This window comes from Colletotrichum siamense (genome assembly GCF_013390195.1).
Source record: "Colletotrichum siamense strain Cg363 chromosome Unknown KSG_Cg363_contig07, whole genome shotgun sequence".
In the NCBI taxonomy this organism is placed as follows: domain Eukaryota; kingdom Fungi; phylum Ascomycota; class Sordariomycetes; order Glomerellales; family Glomerellaceae; genus Colletotrichum; species Colletotrichum siamense.
In genome coordinates this window covers 4,369,938-4,383,272 of record NW_023501020.1, presented here as the reverse complement: position 1 = coordinate 4,383,272, position 13,335 = coordinate 4,369,938, and the positions used below count along the sequence as shown (strand labels likewise).

Genomic DNA, 13,335 nt, shown 5'->3' with positions numbered 1-13,335 from the left:
TTCTACCCATCTGAATGGAAATTCGCGATGTTGTTGCTTCAAATGCGACTGTTTGACATAACCAATGCGTCTAATGTAATAATCTCCGTTCTGAACGAAATGTTTGTAAGAGCACATTTGTGGGTAGTTTTGTGGGCTTGAATAATCATCGCTCGAAGGGATTAACAGGTGCAAACATGACAGAATCGAATCTCAAACAGCCGCAAAAATACAATACAAAGAGAGAAAAGAGAAAAGAGGAAGTCTGCACGGCTACAGCGACGCTTCCTAGGTAATTTTGACCCCGGCTCTATCATAGACCATTCAAGCAAAAAGCCCCTTTCAGAGGTTTGCCCGTATTTTCAGCTCCGCACTCTTTTCTGTGGTCAAAAGCAATAGTGCCCAGCACAGACATGTCGCAAAGCCCCGCTTCGTTGCCTGCGGGCTGGTTTGTGTCTCAGTCTAGTCCCTCATTAGTCTTATCTCAGCCATGAGAAGCCTGAGATTGGGGCCGCGCTCCCCACTGGAAATGAAATGTCGCTTCTCGCCCTTGTTTGGCTATGGTTCGTACTCTGATAGCCAAGATTACATATCTCAAGGGCTCAGCTACATACCACTCGGTATGCATCAGTTAGTCATTCGATCCCTGCAGTGCCAAGTTTTCACATGGATCGTTGACTCTTTTTGGGGTTCTCGATCGGCCTTGGTACTCTGTGTTGTCTTGGCCGGTCAAAGCGAGCAGATCTAAGGCATTCGATAACTGGATGGCCATTTCTATCATCGTTTCATCACCAACGTCCACATCATTTTGCAACCCATTATCATTCATCTAGTCTTAAGGTAAGGTGGGTTGCAGTCTCTACCGAAAGCCCTCTTCCAGCAAATACTCCTGCCTCCATGATTTGTTCATCTGAGTGAGGGACTTAGTTGGCCTTGCCCTTCTCAGCCCCGAATTGGATGCAGTACTCCTCCCACTCGTCACCGCCAATGTGCTTGGCAGCTGAGTTGCAGACCTGGACGTCCTTGTCCTTGACGCCCTATTGGTTCAAGTTAGCTGGAGTGTTATTCAACGTGTCTGGATGACAGTGCTCACGATCTCGCAGTCGGGGCAAATGTCCCATTGCTCATTTCCAGTGTGCCGTTGCTTGTACTGGGCGCAGGCAGCCTGCGTGGCGTCGGAGTTCTGTGATTGTTAGTTTCAACTCAAAAATCACTCAGAGGGTGCGTTCATACCTTGGGGTCGTTGTCCTGGAGACCGTCGGTGACGCACCAAGCTTGAGTGTGAAGGTTTGCAACGGCGCTTCATATTCAAGTTAGTCGCTATCCGTAACTTGGTGGCTTGTGGCTCCAAGTCCAGCGTGGTGACTCACCCAGTGGCACAGGCGACAGCAGCAAGGAAAATAGTAGAGAACTGCATTTTTGTGGTGTTGAAGGTGTTGATTAAGGAATAGAGATCTGAAAGAGAGTGAAGACTTGGGGTGAATAAACTAGTTGGGACTATTGATTGACGAATGAATGTGGGTGAGTGAGTGAGGTGAAGAAGATGCCATTAAGTTGGCGGCAAGCCTCTCTATTTATATAATCCTCCTGGTGTCTTTTTGCGGGCTATGTGAAATCATTGTTCTGTTGACTCGTGAACATCTGAATAAATTGCTTCAGCCTCCGATGCATAGCTCTTTCTCTTTCTGAACCATGAATGATTCGACTCCTAGTCGTGAAGTTCCACTGACCCACTGGACTCTCTCCATTCTACCCCCATTCCATGGCTGGAGATCTCCGGGTCGAATAAGACTCTAAAAGGGAGTCAGAACAAGGTGCTGTTGACTGAGCCTCATGTACAACTCAGGGCCAACTCGCTCGATCTGGGATACTTATGGGGTGGGCAGGGGTCCGTCGCGAACTGAGGCTGGTCCACAAGTTCGAACCCAGCTGGACGATTCTTGACCCTGGCAACGACATCTCTCCACGAAGACATAGGGCAGACGCACTCCCAGCATGCAGAGGCCCATACTGGCTGTTTATACGGCAGACATGCCTACAGTAAATCTCCTGAACCACTTCGTAACAACGATGTCTAGAGACTGTGGTGGCACGGTGGTAACATAGCCGCAATTGGTCGTACCATGTCATGAAAAGGTGGGTATGTTTGGGATGTTCGGGAATCGTGGGGTACACAGGGGTGAAGCAGTCTGCTGCCCTACCTTGGCTAGACAAGATCGAATGAGGTAGGGTTAATTCTTCTTCTTTCTCAGATCCATCACGTCTGGATCACCGTGATGAGGGCACCATGTGGACGTGCGGGTAGACATCAGCACTTTCCTTATATTATGCTCGACGGCGATGTATTTCCCTCTTTTGGTTTTATCTCCGATTCTTGTTTGTTTGTTTGTTTGTAAGGCTACTGCGGGTCAAAACCGAGAAACATCTGACCCGACTATCTGAATAGACTATATTTAGTGTAGGGGCATGCGTAGAAAGGCGCCAGAATGTCCGAATGCCGGGCAACGGCAACGAGACCCGCGGCCCCCGTCTCCGCCATTGTGGGACCCAAAGACAGGAATCACCGCCTAAAGAAGTCACTCCCGCGTCCGTGAGCTACGGCATGTGGCGCGTCAAACGGTATGTGGGATGGCGGCCCTGAAACGACAAGGCCGACTCGGTGCTTGCCGATTGTGACCCGGGAATTGAGATTACGGGTCATGCGAGAAGTTGCCGATCCCGCGTTGGCATGCCCCACAGCGGAGCCGATGACGCTACTCAGGGACAAGAACACTTCGCGCCCTTCCGCGAGATCATCAGCTGACTTGGAGTCTTCGACCTCACTCGTGGACTGGTGATAGCTTAATTAGCGGCTGGCATCAGCAACATCCCAGCACCTAGAAGAGACGAGCTACGTGCGTCTCATCGGAGAATCATTGCATTCCCATGGGGGCTCGTACAAGCACTGCTGACTCTTGCTAACTGATGAGATGGTGGAAAGCTAATTGCAATTGTTCACTGGTAAAAGAACTGTTCAAAGCTGAAGTCTCTGACGAAGGCGGCCAATTCCACCTCATAGATGCATTCCACAACAACCATGGACGGCCTTGTGCCTGACTGAGGGACATTATTCAAAGACATCTCAGGATTGTAGAGGTTTGTACACTTAAGTAAACGACCTCTCAAACCTCCACGACATCATGATCCGTTTATCCCAAGCCAAGAGGCCCGCCCTCATCCCACCATGGTCAAATCCCCTGAAGCGCTGCGCACAGCTCGACCGTCTCGACTCGGGCGAGAACTGTCACATTCACTCCGTAAGACGCTCCCTCAGCATCCTGATATGCATCCTAAGCCTCTCGTCTCCTTCCTGCAGTTCGATATCTTCTAGATCTTGGATGATAGCAGAGATCTCTGCGGCCGTGAATACGACGCTGCCGAGTAGGCCCTGGGCAGCTCCTGTCGACGTCAAAGCAGGCGAGCTGGAGCTTTGGACGGCATCGCAAAGTTCGAAGTTTGCGGTGGGAGAGGAGAGAGACGGAATCTCCGGCTCCGCCATCACGTCATAGATGTCGTAGTCCCACGGGCGTGCATCTTTTGTGGGAGTACTCTGGGAAGGAGGTTTGTCATTGAGGGACTGCTTGACGGCGGTGATTTTGCGCGGGGTCTTTGCGGAGGCCTGGAAGAGTTTTAGTGACAAGAAAATATAAAGCCAATTGAATAGTGTGCAAACCCTAGAGTCTCGCGCATGGCCAGAATGTCTTGCATAGCGGGTGGGGGTAGGTGATGCGGGCGGATCACGCAAGAAGATTGAAGATGTTGACGTGGGCGCCGTGAGAAGGGTCATGCGACGCCTCTTGCAACTCGAGGCACATTTCGAGGGACCGCCAAGCGTGACAGGGCTGGTGGCAATTTCATCCTCTGACGAGCACTCAATCAAGCCGTGATCCTTTTGCGGACTGGGCGCAGGGGTAAGTTTGGCGCTCCCGGGCGAAGTCGCATTCTCAAGAGAGACCATTATAGATGGATTTGAACTTGATGAATGGTATGAAAAGGAAAGGCAGTGATTGAGGTATCGTAACGAGCAGAAGGACTGGTTTTCTGAGGGTGGGATAGGCCTTGTGTGTTGTGGGTAGAACGAACAATTCAACTCTGGGACAATAAAGTTGTTTTTATCTCTTTTTTTTCTGCACTTGACCTTTCTTGTATACCCAGTTCAGCAAAGCAATGGTGTGGGAGCAAGAATTGGTTTCCGCACTGATGACTGAGTGTGTAGCATCAGCAGCACTTCAACTTCAGCTGGCCGAACTACCTACCGAATCAAATTCATACGAGCCTCGTTCATTATAGAACATATGGAAAGACGCCCGCGGGATCCTGCCTAGCGCTGGTTCCTCTTATTTTAACAGCCCCTCTCATGCAAATGCTCAAAAATATTTATAGTGTCACACTGCGGGCGTAAAGTGATTTCGACTCAATCTTGCGATTCGGAAGATGAACAAATTCTCGAACACAACAACATCCCCATGTAACAACGCCCAGATCACCAACTCTGCGGTCCAGCCGCCAATTAAAGACCTGCTACCATGTCCTCCTCTTACGTCTATCAAGAGTTCGCTGCCGCGCCGCCATCGTGGCCCTGAGCCACATTCTCTCTCTGAGCACGCTTCCTTCTGCTGACCAACAGAAGATCGATGTTCTTACAGTTCTTGGCGATTAGCACCGTCCTGAGCAAGCTCTGAGGAGGTTTCTTGGCACGTATCGACCGGTGTCCGCGTGACCTGGTGGTTCCATGAAGAGCTAGCGTTTGTCGTGCCTGCAGAGATAAGTCAATACCGACAGTGCTTTGATATCCCGGTTGTCAGCTGGCGCAAGCGAGGCAGCCTGCTTCTCGGGCCTCGCAGGCTTCTTAACATGTTGTTTCTTAGGAGATATCTTCCTCTTGTGGCGGATTGCGGTGATTCTTGCTTTAACGTCTTCGACGTTGGAGAAAAGATTCTGCTGCTTTGGCCTTTTCGACATCGTCCTCCCACTTCTCCGTCCACTTCCCGAAGACACTGTCGCTGGTCTCCTTCATAGCGGCGTTGTGACTTGCGAGACTTTGGTTGGATCGTTCGAAATCGGTAGGGTCGGATACAGGTAGCGATAGCCCGTGCTAGTTGTGGGGAACTTATGGGAAGGAACTTAGGAAGTCCACGAGTTCCGACGTATTTGGAAGGAACGCAAAAGATGGGTTAAGGTATTTGTTATGCGGCAACTGCTCGTATGCATGAGTTGCAATGCTCAGGAAGGAGTCGAAAAAATTCGAAGAGGAAAATGGATGAGGTTTGAAATTTGAGAGGGCAACATCTTGAGATGGTCCGTTACGCGTCCCGCTGGTCGTTTGACGGGGAGATGGGAATAGCTTCAGCACAGTAAAAATATTATACTGTGCACTGTGCAAATATCCCTGGATCTAGTGACTTTGCTGCAGATCTTGAGACTGCCTGATGAGCGGCGGAGGGTGCCTGTGTAGGCACCGTAATCTTTAGAATCCATCACCTTGACCCACAGTGCTAGAGGAGGCAAGTGACAATGCACTAAAGCGCAGATCAGGAAAGAGAAAGAAGCTTGCTTGGAGAGGAAGGAGCGACTTGTATCGTGTCCTCGCTCCTGCCCCCAGTTTGGCATTGCCTTCAGGTACTTCACTGAATCACGTCACTCACGTCACCGACCTCACTCCAGGTCGCTCGCAAAAGTCTCGCTCAGATTCCACTTCCATCATTTTACAAATCCGTCAACATCAGGAAGGCAAGCTGGAAAACAACCGGCGGCAGATATGCCAACGACAACATCATCCCTAAACAGCATCCTCACTCGGAAAACGTCAACATGGTCCGTCACATCACCGCTTGCGACTCCTGTGATGACGACTTTGTCTTGATCTCATATCGAGACCACGAGAATTCCTTCCGGCAGAAGTTTCAATGCCCGGGAACGTGAGAAAATATCTCAATCTATCCGTCTCTCCGAACTTTTCTGATGATAGTCAGGTCCAACTACGCATATCCGTCCCTCGACCCAGATAAGAGCGACTTCAACAATCACCAATACAACAGCGCAGAAGGCAACACTGTCAGTCCCTTCGCAAAGGCAATTCAGCTATCCAAGGCTCTGAACAAGAACAGCATCACAGCACTCGCTCACCCTGCACTGACCGTCACTCAATTCCTCCAAGTTGTCTCGAGCATGGCTTGCAAAATGCGTTACGGCAACAAAGACAAGGACATCTTTGATGATGATGAAACAGACTACGATAGTATCTTTGAGCCAGATCCTTTAGTTCGAGGCCATTCTGGTCTCCGCGGCTTGTACTTGCGCCAGAGGAAGCCACTGGACCCCGCGTGCGACAACGGAGATGTCACTGGCCCAATGGTCACCCCACAAACCCCGACGCAAAGCAAGTTCAAGCAGACAATGAGGAAAATGAAGGACTTTGGATTAAGAAGATCTCAATACTAAGTGCCGCACAGCATTCAGTCCATTCTCGATTGAGATCTGGCAGAAGACGTCGGCTTGGTCAGAGGGTTAAGGGATTCTGCTAAGGGCACCTAGATTGATAGTTTCACTGGACATTGGGAGCTGGAGGCACTTTTTACATTCAACAGAGAAATTTGGACCGAATGAGTTGTCTCTCGGAGGCTGGTTGCATCACTGAAAATGCAGAAGTCGCTATAATTTAGTTTCTCCCAAGTTCTAGATGATTCATCAATGGTCATTGATTGACACTGAACCTCCCTTTTGAGCCCCATTTTGAAACCGCCAGTGACCTATTTTGCAAAGAAATTCACAGCTGAAGCATCCCCATTGCCGAGATAAAACACCAAACCGATTTCACCTTCATCACCTGGAGCTGCATCTGGAAGCTTCCATCCCACGGATCCAAGACTACTCCCACCACATCCTTGAGTATAGCTTATTAACACATTTCCAGAGCGTCTGTTGAAAGCAACGACTTCTTTGCGTTCTTTGGCCGCTCTTGTCCGCAGCAGGTCGCAAACCTCTCGGAGATGTCGCTCCACCCGAGTCGAGGTTCCAAACATGGTCTTGTGTAGACGTGTCAGTTACCAGCACATTCAGACTTTGAAACATGCGAGAGGAGGGTACAATCGTACCTCATCGGCTACCATAGCCATTCGTGTTGTTATGACGTGGTCAGTAAATGACTCCGAGTGCTCAATCTCACGCAGACACCTTCGCTTGTAATGCAGCGCTTGATGTGTGAATCCTGACTTCCAGCCCGGAGCGCGGTCAGCTATATACCGACAGGTCAAGAGAAACAAGCTATCGAGCATGCCGCTGTCCCACAGCGCCGTTTGAACCCAGTACATAGTGACGCAATGCCAGAACCTATCGAGATCTGATATATACGACATCTTTGGATCCGGAAGGTATGACATGGCTTTCAGCACTCGGTGCTGAACGACTAGACAGTAAGGTTAGAGGAAATAAGCCCAGATCCATCCTGAAACTGCCACTTACAAACCCTGATCAGCTTATCCTCATTTGGAGCCAGTGATCTAAGAAACGAATCGAAAGGGTCGAATTCCTTCGGCCACAGTATGGATTGAAAATATTGTTGGGGTATGGGCCCTCGTTGCTTGACCAGGGTCATCGAATGTGGCTTTTTGTCATCCGAGCTGTCACTCTCGGGACGAGGATGGTGACGCTTGACGGACTTCTGCCGACGAGCATGGACGGTCCGAGCTGCGTGGGAACGGATCGTGGTAGCGCATGCTGTTATCTCTCCAGGATGAGAAAGAGATACAAAGACAAGGTTATTGGCTAGGTTCGCTGACGCCGCATCCTCGCTTCCAAGGGCAGGCATGGTGGAGATCTGGCACAGCTCACAACTCGCTGCTCACTGTGTGAGTTGGTGTCAGCGTTTGGCGTTCTGGGCAGACGAGCGCAGGAAGGGATGTCAAGTGGTAGGTTGTTGTTCGTCGGACCGGGCAATCTTATCCACCCGTTCAGCCGACTTATTAGTTGGGGCTCAGCTTTCAATAACCAATGGGCAGGCCTTTGATTGTTCAGTTGTCAGGGAAAGCCAACCTGTTTCTATATCCGGACTCCAGGAAGGGGTGACTGTGCCGCTCTGCGACATCCTGGTCTTCTCAGATTTCTGTTGGTTGGCGGTTAAAGCGGACATATCCCTGCACTAGCTGCATACAAATCATAACAGGAAGTCGCTCTGAGCAATCAAAACGCCGTGTTACCCTCAATATAGCAGATGGACCTATCTGCGATCAGTGTCAAGGTTCTGGGTGGTTTCGCGACATGTCCAGGCGCCAAACGAAAATTTTCAGTCAGGTATTAGCGTCGGTCATTGGACACGCCACCTCTTTGTAGTTTTGTCCGGGGGTTTGAGGTAAAGAACATCAGCATCTTTGTGCCCGCTGGACTGCGTTCGGGACAAGAACAGATCCGGAACAGCGGAATGAGCAAAGTTACGAAGACGCCACGGTAAGCAATGTCGAAGTGGCAACAGAGCAAATGATCCACGAGAAATATCAAATGAATTGATTAGAGCAGTCGGCAGGTCTGCATAAAGAAGCGAGTTGCGTGATTTAGCGGCACCAAATGTGACCGTCTTCTAATTTCCTGAGCCTTGACATTCATCGATGATCGCAAATTCCATGGAAGCTCCACGACATTATAAACCACCAGCTAACCAGTTGCGCATGATCCCTACTTCATTGAAAGAGGTCAATGGGAGTTCTGTGTTGATCACTGATCAGCGACTGAACTTGAAGTCGATGATTAGGCATTTACTTACGGTGAAAGGATGCATGAATCAGTCCATCTCAAAGAGATATCTTTCCTCGCAGTCTTCGCATAGCTCCAATGACGTAATGCGCCTGCTGGCGTTGCAATTGGCGTACTGGTTGACGAGCGAGCACACCCGACGCATGTTTATCTCGTCATTGAGCGTGGGCTGTTCCCACGGTCGGCGAGCATGTTGTACTACGAGCTGGATGATGCTCTGTGTCCCCCCGGGTGCATGCCACAAGGAAGTATGTCTCCGTTGAAGCTGGTGAAGCGCGCACGTTGGACAGCCCTTGTGGTCGGGGATGAACGAAGTCACGGCGGGCGCCGATGTGGATGCCGGCAGCGGTGACGGAGCGAGACCACCTCCAGTCGCTGGCGAGTCCGGCACCGGTACCGGAACCGGAACTACGAGCGACCGAGGGGCATCGGGGCTGGAGCCCGGGCCGTGGCGGGAGACGGGCCGGTTGGGTGAGCACTTGAGGTCGTGCAGCGGGGTCGCGGCGTTAGCTTCAGACGGTGTGAAACTGTCCCTTCTCTTGGTCTGTCCGCGAGTGGAAAGCTGCTCGTTCTCTAAGCGTCCCATTAGAGTCAATGGCCGGAACCTGCTGCAAAGGCAAAGCAAACGACTGCAGGAAAAAGTTCTGGAGGTTGAGAGCACATTGCCCCTGAGTGCAGTTGGGTCCACAAGTAATCTCGCTTGTAAGCATCCGTCTTCATTCTTGACCCACCCCGTTTCCCTCCGTGAGAGCCGAGTAGGGATTGTCCCTGGGTTTTGGCCAACGATTCAAGTCCGATTGCCAACAGTGACTGAAAAGTACGCATACTAGGAGGATGCCGCAATAGCTTTCAATTTGTATTGAAAACTACCTGTTGATATGCTCTTCCTTTCTTTATTTGGTTTTCATATGTTATTTTTCTCCATTCGGCGAAAACACTCAATACTGGTTTTCAAGTTCAAGACTGTGAATAATGAACAACGATGGTGTGGTCTGTCCGCATTCCCTCGTCCTGGCAAACGCCGTTCATCCCGATTCGAGTCTCTGATTGAGAGGCACACAGTCTAGCGCAGGCTCGCGGGAAGAAGAGACTCTTTGGCGTGTCCTGGATTTATTCCCACTATACTTCAAGAAGAGTGGGGTGAACATGGACCGCGGATATCTCCAGGTACACGACCTATGCGAGTTGAGTGAGCTTTCTAGAATGGCATGAGGCTTGTTGAGTACCAACTTACTTGGGAAGTCCGAAAGGCACTCGCCAGACCCGACTCACTCTCATGTCGTCCAAGCGCATATCTCAACAACAGATCATGCATGCCGATCATCCAGTAATACCTTTCGCGACCTCAAAATCTCTTCGTATATTACGAGCTGCCTTTGGCAAGCATCCTCATAAAATTGTGGATGATTTCTCTCAGTACTTGAACGAAACAACAATGCAAAGACCAAATTATGGATGGGTAGTCACGGGCTATGGAGTAACTCATCCCCGGAGTCGAACATCCGAAACAGCCTGCATCACAACGACAAGACTGTCTGAGAGAAGCCAGTCTGAGAGAAGCCAGGTCACGACAGTGGAGCGCCTTGGCGAAGAAGTACGATTGCGAGATTCCAGGAATGAATAATTAGACTTGCCTTTTTTGTTCCGAAGCCTGGGCCCCAAGATCTGGAACAGGGATATGTAGGACGGTCCAGCGTACGTCCCGCGCTCTTAAAAGCCGGCCAGGATTCGGATCGGCTCAGTTATGGGGCAAGGCGCTTCAGAAAGCCCCAATCTCGGGTGTCTCGTCCGACCTGGCGGTCCGGAAGCCCGGTGGATCGATCGGCGGGCGATCGCGCACTAGCCTTGGTGCTGAAAGTGCTGCGAGGCAATTGACCAAGGATGCGTGGGCGCAGTGCACAATAGTACCTTAATCTAGGCAAGCATTGCAATAGATTGAACAGGAAAAACGAGTGAAACATTGTTTTCATCCTCACGTCCCCGAAGCGAGCAAACGACTGAGGTACGGTACCTACGGTAATGCGGGAGGGTAAGGTACCTACCTCCCTCCGTAAGTGTCCCGTCTGCAGCGACTCCGAGTCGGCCCCCACGCAGCCGAGCCAATCAGTGTGGCCCGGACTGTCGCGCTATGGCACCTTATCATGGCTCAACGTCACCTGCCCTTTTCGTCCATTGTTGCGCCCACGAGCTTCATCTCCGCCGGTGCCGGACAGCCGCCGTGTGTATCACGCGAACGCGACGCCCTCATAAACCCCGCGCGTCCATGGTTCTCAATTGCGCCAAGAGTCGAGCCACTGGATTCCCACACCATCTTCACTCTCGCTCACCATGTCATGCGCAGGGAGCCGTCTGCTGAGGGCCCTTGTGGTCGGATTCGCGACGGCGGCATCAGTCTACGGCACCGTTCTGCAGGCCCAGCCCGCATCGCAGCATGAAGCCAGATTCATCGGTTCCCCAACCCCCGCCAAAGAGAATCGTTTGGCCAGAATGGGGAGGCTTGCATACGAAATGGATACCGCTGCCGCTTCCGCTTCCGCTCCCGCCCTTGCACCGGCCACGACGCCCCTGCTGGAGTGCTTCCAGGTTGCCCAACCTGTTCTTCATGCCGAAGGCGAATCTGTCACCATAACTCTGATGGATCACCAGTTCGCCAACAGCTACGGCTCCCCATTCGTGGGCGACTACACGCCCCCTGACATTGAGTTCGACCGCGTCGTCATCAACTTCACTGTCGAAGTCAAGGGTCGCCAATTCGACCGATGGGGCACCGTGTATCTAGACAATGTCAACATTTTTTCGACTTCCACCGCCGAGCCCACCCAAAACGGCATTACCTGGACTTGGCGGAAGGACGTCACCCCGTATCTCTCGCTATGGAGGGAACCCCAGACGCTGATTTTCCAGCTCGACAACGTCATCACCGACATCTACACTGGCTTGTTGAACTCTACCCTCACCGCAACATTTTTCAAAGCCGACTTGGAAACCGAGCAACCACCCGCAGACTTAATTTTGCCGGTATCCGCCGCGAAGAGCCCTGTCACCGCAAGCTTTTGGACGTATCCCGAAGAGAATGCCAGCGTCGCCCTGAATTTTCCCAGAAATGTGAACAGAGCTGTGTTTTCGGCAAACGTGAAAGCTCAAGGCAATGACGAGTTTTGGTGGAGCAACGTACCACAATCTGCCGTTAATGCATTCGAGCCAGACGTTGGCACGTACCCGGGATACTCGCCGTTTCGAGAAGTGCAGATCCTGATTGACGGAATGCTAGCAGGTGTTTACTGGCCGTACCCAACCATTTTCACCGGTGGTGTTGTGCCGCAATTACACAGGCCCATTGTCGGCATCGATGCGTTTGACTTACGGGACCACGAGATCGACATCAGTCCCTGGTTACCGCTGCTATGTGACGGAAAAGAGCACACTTTTGGCATACAGGTTGTGGGGCTCAATGATGACGGGAAAACGGCAACCTTGTCCAACACCACAGAAAGCAGCTGGTATCTCGTCGGCAAGGTCTTCTTGTGGCTCGATGACGAAGGAAGCATAACAACAGGCGTTCTAGGTAAAGCTATTACAGAACCAACGATCGGCTTTCAGCAGAGCCTGAGCCAGAATGCAACCGGCTTCAATCGGACCTTGGATTACACGATTTCCGTCAAGAGAGATTTTGAAATCTCTTCCGCACTGAAAACTCAGAAAGGAAACATCACGGCCACATGGTCTCAAAGCTTAGAATATTCTAATGCGGGTGGATTGTACTTGAATGGTTACGGCGGTATCAATACTTTTTTAATCACCGGGAAAGAAGCGGCAAAGTTGACGGGACGGCAATATGAGACGAGCTTCTCATACCCGCTATTTTGTAACACAACGACGCAGTATCTCCCGGCGGGCAACCTAACCCTATGGGCCCGGCTTGACCAAGGCCTCAAGATCGAGATGAGCGGAGATGGAGTCTTTCCCACTGGTGCCGAGGCTTTCAAAGGCGCTTGGGTCGGAAGTGTCCTGGAAACAGAGAGAAATGGAACTGCCAACTACTCCCGGTATGGTGATAATACTGTCACCACCGGGGTTGGGCAGACCAGGCAGCTTTTCGGCTTTAGTGGCTTGGATGGGAAGACTATGAAAGAGCTGTACTTCAGAGATGTGAGCGCATTCAACAATACTGTGACAGCAAACCATGAAGTAGTCTACACGTAGCTCATAGAAGGCGATTGGGCCCCTCACTATCTACTTACGATTATACCATTACGTACTTGTCGCTCACACCGTTCTTCGTGTTGGTATGAGGGCCAAGGTGCCAGAGTCCGCGAAGACCAAACATGGTCTGAATCTCTCTTAAGAACCACAAGCGTTAAGCCGCAGCTATCGCAACTGCGACCGGAGTATGGGAGCCTGATAGTCACCATCTCTTCGTCTCTTGGAGGGTTTCGAGCGCCAGAAAGCGTCGTTTTCATCGCCATCCTCGACCCCTTGGGTGCTCTTCCCGGGCGACTTTGCAGGGTTCTTGTTGTTCCTGTCGTAGACCTAGACGTCAGGTTGCGATATGTATTTGCGGCGACCGCCTGA

General features: G+C 51.2%; 7 protein-coding genes across 7 annotated transcripts; 2 read left to right on the top strand and 5 right to left on the bottom strand.

The window, feature by feature from the left end:
- Positions 1-902: 902 nt before the first annotated feature.
- On the bottom strand, positions 903-1,396 carry CGCS363_v011499 (uncharacterized protein; the record flags this gene model as incomplete). The annotated part of the gene is made up of 4 exons (XM_036643348.1): positions 903-1,016; positions 1,073-1,162; positions 1,213-1,279; positions 1,350-1,396. 4 exons carry the CDS (start codon positions 1,394-1,396, stop codon positions 903-905), a joined length of 318 nt encoding a protein of 105 aa, XP_036491439.1.
- A 1,872-nt stretch (positions 1,397-3,268) lies between these two features.
- On the bottom strand, positions 3,269-3,805 carry CGCS363_v011498 (uncharacterized protein; the record flags this gene model as incomplete). Its single annotated transcript, XM_036643347.1, has 1 exon — positions 3,269-3,805. The coding sequence occupies one exon, from the start codon at positions 3,803-3,805 to the stop codon at positions 3,269-3,271; it is 537 nt and encodes a 178-aa protein (XP_036491440.1).
- A 759-nt stretch (positions 3,806-4,564) lies between these two features.
- CGCS363_v011497 (uncharacterized protein) lies at positions 4,565-4,980 on the bottom strand (the record flags this gene model as incomplete). The annotated part of the gene is made up of 2 exons (XM_036643346.1): positions 4,565-4,739; positions 4,799-4,980. 2 exons carry the CDS (start codon positions 4,978-4,980, stop codon positions 4,565-4,567), a joined length of 357 nt encoding a protein of 118 aa, XP_036491436.1.
- An 849-nt stretch (positions 4,981-5,829) lies between these two features.
- On the top strand, positions 5,830-6,459 carry CGCS363_v011496 (uncharacterized protein; the record flags this gene model as incomplete). Its single annotated transcript, XM_036643345.1, has 2 exons — positions 5,830-5,936; positions 5,991-6,459. The coding sequence occupies 2 exons, from the start codon at positions 5,830-5,832 to the stop codon at positions 6,457-6,459; spliced, it is 576 nt and encodes a 191-aa protein (XP_036491437.1).
- A 426-nt stretch (positions 6,460-6,885) lies between these two features.
- CGCS363_v011495 (uncharacterized protein) lies at positions 6,886-7,825 on the bottom strand (the record flags this gene model as incomplete). Its single annotated transcript, XM_036643344.1, has 6 exons — positions 6,886-6,936; positions 6,999-7,043; positions 7,113-7,423; positions 7,480-7,621; positions 7,677-7,734; positions 7,797-7,825. 6 exons carry the CDS (start codon positions 7,823-7,825, stop codon positions 6,886-6,888), a joined length of 636 nt encoding a protein of 211 aa, XP_036491438.1.
- A 944-nt stretch (positions 7,826-8,769) lies between these two features.
- On the bottom strand, positions 8,770-9,349 carry CGCS363_v011494 (uncharacterized protein; the record flags this gene model as incomplete). Its single annotated transcript, XM_036643343.1, has 2 exons — positions 8,770-8,836; positions 8,880-9,349. The coding sequence occupies 2 exons, from the start codon at positions 9,347-9,349 to the stop codon at positions 8,770-8,772; spliced, it is 537 nt and encodes a 178-aa protein (XP_036492405.1).
- A 1,742-nt stretch (positions 9,350-11,091) lies between these two features.
- PNAA-0 (Peptide-N4-(N-acetyl-beta-glucosaminyl)asparagine amidase A) lies at positions 11,092-12,966 on the top strand (the record flags this gene model as incomplete). The annotated part of the gene is made up of 1 exon (XM_036643342.1): positions 11,092-12,966. One exon carries the CDS (start codon positions 11,092-11,094, stop codon positions 12,964-12,966), a length of 1,875 nt encoding a protein of 624 aa, XP_036491433.1.
- Between the last annotated feature and the right edge of the window lie 369 nt (positions 12,967-13,335).